A 6,399-nucleotide genomic window follows, 5' to 3' on the forward strand; every position below is an offset into this window, starting at 1 on the left:
GATTAATTGATGTGTGTTTTTCTTATATATTTGAGTGTGCAGGGATAAGGGAGTTAATTACATATATGTGTTCAATCCGTAACAGCTCGACAGAATATGTGGTATTTAGGCGAGGGTGGAGAAAAATAAGAAGATCGAACACACCGTGTTCGATCTTCTTCGTATTAGCTTAATTAAACCAATTAAACCATCATTAATTTTGAAATACGGACATGGTGTGTTCGAGTATCATTAATTAATTTTGGAAGGACCAAAACCGGACATCATGTATCCGGTGTTGAGCAAAACCGGACACACCATGACCGGTCTTGGTGATCATTGGCTGAACGGATCATCTTCACATCATTAGCACATCATTATTAGCAGCAGATTATATCATTTCACATCATTAGCACATCATTATTAGCAGATTATATCATTATTTTTTGCATAACCATGACCGGACATGGTGTAGCCGGTTTTGATACAAAACCGGACATGGTGTAACCGGCTTTTGCACAAAACCGGACATGGTGTAGCCGGTTTTGGTTTAAAAACATGACTCCCATTGGCTGTTGCAACGGTGGGATAAATGCTCTCTTCGTTTTTCGTCCGGTCAAAACACTACCATTGGCTGAAAAAACGGTGCTCGTTTTTCGTGACTGACGCGCTTGGAAATCATCCCAGTCAAACTCGTTTTTCGTGGCATCTGACTTACACAGTGCAATGGTGATTGGTACTCTCAGGCGGTGCCTGGACGACAAGACAACAATAACACACCTGTCGACATTCCGTTACATGCTCCGATTGTATTTGACATGTATAGATTGCGTTAGGATAAACTTCATCATCCGCTCCATATATTATAAATATTGTACATCTCTTTCAATCTCATTCTCCATCTCTTTCAATCTCATTCTCCATCTCCTTCACAATCTGCTTTATAATACTGTCAATCTTTTTCAATCTCATTGTCCATCTCCTTCGCAATCTGTTTTCCTTCATAATTTTCTGCACTCGTCTCTTTCACGATTATTTTCACTATTGTCTCAATACAAATTCTGTATCATTTCTCTTTTTATACACCTCTCTATATTATTAAGGTATGATTTTTTCTTTCTATATTTTTAATTGTAATTTATAAATAATTGTTACATGTTATTATATTTAATATATGTATTAAAATTCATGTAGTTATTATATTTTTTTTCGAGTTGTTGATTCGATATTTTTCTATTATATTTTCTTTAAATCAAAATTTTGTAAATGTTGGCGTTTTGATTAAATTATGTTATGAATGTAATGTTGATCGTTAGGAGTATGTAATTAGTTCATATATTGTATATGGAATTTTATCATATCTTAATTTATTAATTATTACATGTTATTATATTTAATGTATGAATCAAATTTGGTAAATGATGTATGTTGATAAAATTATTTTATTGATTATTAGGAGTATTTAATTAATTGATATATTGTATAATATATATAGAATTTTGTGTAGTTAAATTATAAATCTGTAACTACTGGACGTGTCAAGTTTTTTAAATACCTTACGTTAATAGTAGTCCTTATTTATTATTTGGATGTATGTCATACATATAATAAGTAATATTTATTCCCGTGTAGATTATGGCGGCGTCTACATCAGGTGATCCCCAGAGAAATTTGTGGGTGTTACAGGGACCTGAACTGGGCAATCTTCTGTGGATGCAGCCCCACCACCGATCTGCTCATATATTTCGCGACGATACGTTGTACGACAATGAGTTGGTGGTCAGAAGGGCGGATAGGTTTATATGGGATTTACTTGGAAGTTTGGAATTCTGTCCGGACACCGTCAGAAGAGAAATCGACAGGCTTGGGTTCGGGTTGTTCACCAGGATCGGTGGAGTGAATTATGACCGTCACTTAATTACAGCGTTGGTTGAGCGCTGGCGCCCGGAGACGCATACATTCCACTTCTCCATGGGAGAGGCCACAATTACGTTACAGGACGTGGAGGTCCTGTTAGGCCTACGCGTGGATGGTGATCCGGTCACAGGTTCGGATGAGACACCCGAGGATCCACCAGAATTCTGTCAAAGGTTGTTCGGCTTCATTCCAGAGATAAAGAAGTCGAAAGTAGCTCTTAACAGCCTGTATGACCATATAGTCACATTTAACGAAACTGCCCCGGCCACTCAAATTCAAGCGTTGCAGCGGGCAAGATGCTTCGTCGCCTATTTGCTTGCGACGTGTTTGTTCAATGATAAAAAGAATACACATGTATATATGTTCCTTTTAACTCAGATTGAGGACGTACAAGCATGTGCCAGTCTTAGTTGGGGCAGCGCCCTTCTCGCGCATACGTACCGGAAATTGTCTGCTGCTGCACAATTTGAGGCTAAAGATACTGAAGCATGTGGCCTCCTCATCCAGATATGGGCTTGGGAGAGGATTGCTAGGATCAGACCGCAATTTCGTCATGGTCACGTAGCGCCAATTGAGGGTCTTCCATTGGCCATGAGGTTAGCTTACGTGGCTAAATCATTTCAATTCCTTATTCTCATCATGTTATTATCTCCCAATGTTGTAATATAATGTATGGACATGTAATTTCTTGGTTAGGTGGAGTAGGTACCTGAAAAAAACACAGGTGGCTAGCCACAGCCTTGTGGCAATCAGGGATCAGTTGTCGTGGCTGGGCCTTAACGATGTAAGCTTCCATCTTTCGATCCTTATTTTCATCACTTTAATTACTTGTAGTTCAGAAAATAATTGAAATCCTTCACTGCCAATTTATTTTTTCCATTCCTTTCAGTTCGATTGGACTCCCTACGACAATCTGCAACACATACTTCCTGACAGGTGCCGTGCAGGAAGTGATATTTGGGGGTCAGTGACTTTTCTCCATTACTACCATATCGTGGAGCCACACCAACCAGACAGGGTCATGCGACAATTTGGATTGGTGCAGCCTATTCCCGTAGACCCTATTCTTGATCGAGAAACCCAACGTCGTCTAGAAGCGTTGAAGAGGTCATGGAAGAGTAGGAATTGGGCTGAGAGGCATGCCACATACATTGACCGTTGGAACATGCGGGCACATTACGTTGTCCGCGGTATGGCTGTTGGGTTTCAGACGGTGGAAAATGATTACTTTGATTGGTACAATAGGAGGACAGTCCACTTCGTTGAAGATCCCGGTCATAGGCGTCGTACGACCGGTTACCGTGGTCGCACTTCTGTGGCACGATCTGTGGTACGTATATTTCAATTATATCAATACTATACTGATCTTTTTGTTGAATTAAATTCGTAATAAATATTATTTTTCGTTTTTTAAAAATTATTTACAGGTAGGTTCGCTTAGGAGTATATTTAGAAGGGGCCAGCGGAATGATGTCTACTCTAATTGGACGGCTGAACAAATAACGGATACGTTTCTAGCTACGGGAACACAGGTATCTGATCCAACAATCGGATTAGATCAGGGATACACACAAGTAGACCCGTCCCAGTCACACGACTTGCCCCACGCTAGGGAGCGGGCGGGCCACCGCCGGGCCCATCGAGCCGCAGCCGACCATCCTCCTTGTGCCGGAACACCTCCTCCTCCGCCACCGGAGGTGGTTCCGCAGATGCCACATGACCAATCCGCAGCAAGTACGCCCCAGGGGTTCGTACAAGGACTGTCGTATGATTTCCTTGCAACAGGTTCACACAGTTCAGTCACTCCTCTGCAATTTCCGGCATACGCTTATTATCCGGCATCTCAAAATGTGTCTGCGCTCCTAGATGACCCACAGTGTCTTTCCCGTCCAATTGAGCGCGATTTTCTTCAGACCGGGCGTCGTCATTCCATGAGCTCTGAGTACCCGCCTACTAACCTTTATACACAGTTTCAAACACCGGTACTCCATGATACTAACCGTGTTGGTTTTGGAGCTCATACAGTTTCACCATCCGAATTAGGTTACGGATTATATACAGGGTCGTCTACACATGCCCAATCAACGTACGAGCCCGAGAGCGACGATAATCCAAATGTGGCATTTGCCGGACAGCGTTATCCAGTGCGTGAAAATAGAGGGAACCCCCCTAGATTACCCGGAAGTTGTTCCGATCCTAGACATATGAGAGGGGGTCATGGCCATCAGTAGTTAATTTTTAAAACCGTTCATATGTATTAGTTATGTTAATTTTTGAAGTTTTGATTTATTTCTATTAATACACTTATTTCGATTTTTATCGGTAATATATACATATTATTTTTATTAACCATGAATCATAATTCATATTCATTCGTACATACTCCTACTTATTGGAATGTATGAATAAGTATGTAACAAGTTTGAAGACCAAACTTGAAGAGTTAATCTCATAATTAAGCATTAGGAAAATGGAAGTAATTACAAAGAGGTCAGCGCCTCATATTTTTAATATTAGAGAAATGTCAAATACAAACACAAAATTAAATGTTCGTATGGGGAAGGGTAAATTAATATTTATGGCCATAATTTAGCTATACATACATTCACTGAACTTGAGCAAAGTTAAATGTTCAATTCAAACACACAAATTCAAAAAGGGACCATTTATTCATACTCGGATACTAGTATTATTATACATTTTTATGGGCTACAACGATTTATTATATACATTTTTATTAACCATGAATCATAATTCATAATTTAAACATATTTTAACCAGGAACTTGATTAAGAACTTAAACATAATTAACATGAAGACAAATAATATTTATTTACGGGTATCGTATCAACGGTAACCTTATCAATCGTCATCTTCATGATCATCATCGGAAGATGGATTTCCATGCAATCCATACAGGTCGTAAATCATGTTTGTCGGTACTCTGTCTGATGGGGGTCGACTAATCTTACAGCCAGTGATGATATGATCTAAACTACCGCACCGACTGCACGAAGGTCCTCTGCGGCCTTTCCTGTTGGCGTAGTCCATTGCTCCTTTTCGTCTTAAAAATCTCTTCCGACCAGGACCAGAATGATGAACCATCCGACTATCATCAGGTAGAAGCTGCCATTCAACATTTCCGGACCACATGTCATCATCCACGGGGTTTAAATCACCACTGAATTGTTGCTGCCATCCCGCTGTTGTGTAATACGGAGCAACTAAATCCATGGAGTCGTACTCAATTATTGCAGCAACGGCCATTGCATGCGAACAAGGGATCCGGTATGTCTCCCACTTACCGCATGTGCATTTGCACTCTCCAAATCGAACCGTATGCTTGTTTCCCCCGTACCCAGGACCACGAATAGCAGTTCTCACGGAATATTTAAATTCATCTGATCTGAATTTCTTCACCGTGTGCTTCCATGCTCGCAGCCTGTACCTCTCATACTTCTCCATATGTATAGGTGCAAGGACTTTGCCCCAATATTGACTTTTTGTCCGCTCTTCATCAAAAATTTTAACAGCTTTTTCATGCGTTGCCTGTACGAAGGCCCTAATCGGTAACAGACGGTCACATCGAAGCACGTTGTTATAACTCTCTGCATTGTTCGATGTAGTTATGCCCCACCGGTAGAATCCGTCTCCGAATAATGTCCATTTCTCGATTGGCAGTTTTCTAAGCCAATTACAAGCGGCTTCACTTATATTTTGCAAAGCGTCCCATGCATCCCGGTACTTACGCTGTTGGATCTTTGTAGCGACCATCCAACTCTGGGATTTCACCCCTTTCGTTTTTTTAATCTTCGAAAGCAGATTTGCTCGAACATGCAATATACAATACCTGTGAAAGAATGGTATATTAAAAATTATCATATGCAATTGAAATTGATGTGACTACCTAACCGTTCAATGATTTTATCATTACCTGTGTACTCCCCAACCGGGAAATTTTTCATCAAGCTTGTCGACTGCAGCCAGGATGCCCTTATGACGATCTGATATGATACATGTGACCCTACGCCTCAAAATAAATGTCTTAAGGTATTTTAGGAACCAGTACCAACTGTGCGTTGACTCTTCGTCTATGATGGCGTATGCGACGGGCACAATCCTTCCGTTTGCTGTCTGGACCATCGCAACAATCCCTTTCCCCTTGTATGCACCACGAAGATGCATAGCATCGACAGTAACTACTGGGGGACTGTGGTTAAAGGTCGGTCTTGTGGCTCCGAAAGACCAGAACACGTACCTGAATAAATATACATAAGTAAATATATTCTGTAAATTTCTTAGCAAATGAATAAATGTAATAGCAGGGCTCAAACCTAAAAATCTTTTTCGTAATAGGTACACGTCCGTCCACCTTGTGGAACTTCCACCGAACCTTCGTCCCATCATTAGAGTCTTGAAGCGCTTTCATGTAACTGGGTAACTCGCGGAAATTTGACTCCCAATCTCCGTACACCATATTCATCGCTACTCTCTTTCCGTCAG

The 6,399-nt window shown here is 40.7% G+C and overlaps 1 protein-coding gene across 1 annotated transcript; it reads right to left on the bottom strand.

The window, feature by feature from the left end:
• Window positions 1-4,758: 4,758 nt before the first annotated feature.
• Window positions 4,759-6,379, bottom strand: LOC139884964 (uncharacterized). The gene is made up of 3 exons (XM_071868922.1): window positions 6,231-6,379; window positions 5,831-6,154; window positions 4,759-5,746 (listed from the first exon to the last, which is right to left on the bottom strand). Exons 1-3 carry the CDS (start codon window positions 6,377-6,379, stop codon window positions 4,759-4,761), a joined length of 1,461 nt encoding a protein of 486 aa, XP_071725023.1.
• Window positions 6,380-6,399: the final 20 nt, after the last annotated feature.

This window comes from Rutidosis leptorrhynchoides, unplaced genomic scaffold (assembly GCF_046630445.1).
Source record: "Rutidosis leptorrhynchoides isolate AG116_Rl617_1_P2 unplaced genomic scaffold, CSIRO_AGI_Rlap_v1 contig632, whole genome shotgun sequence".
Classification (NCBI taxonomy): Eukaryota; Viridiplantae; Streptophyta; class Magnoliopsida; order Asterales; family Asteraceae; genus Rutidosis; species Rutidosis leptorrhynchoides.

Bases quoted from the DNA above. Each gene is read 5' to 3' on its own strand.
- LOC139884964 (XM_071868922.1), bottom strand. From the start codon at position 6,379: ATGAATATGGTGTACGGAGATTGGGAGTCAAATTTCCGCGAGTTACCC. The intron at 6,155-6,230 runs GTTTGAGCCCTG...ATATTTATTCAG, and splicing joins ATTACGAAAAAGATTTTTAG to GTACGTGTTCTGGTCTTTCG. The intron at 5,747-5,830 runs GTAATGATAAAA...ATTCTTTCACAG, and splicing joins CCCGGTTGGGGAGTACACAG to GTATTGTATATTGCATGTTC.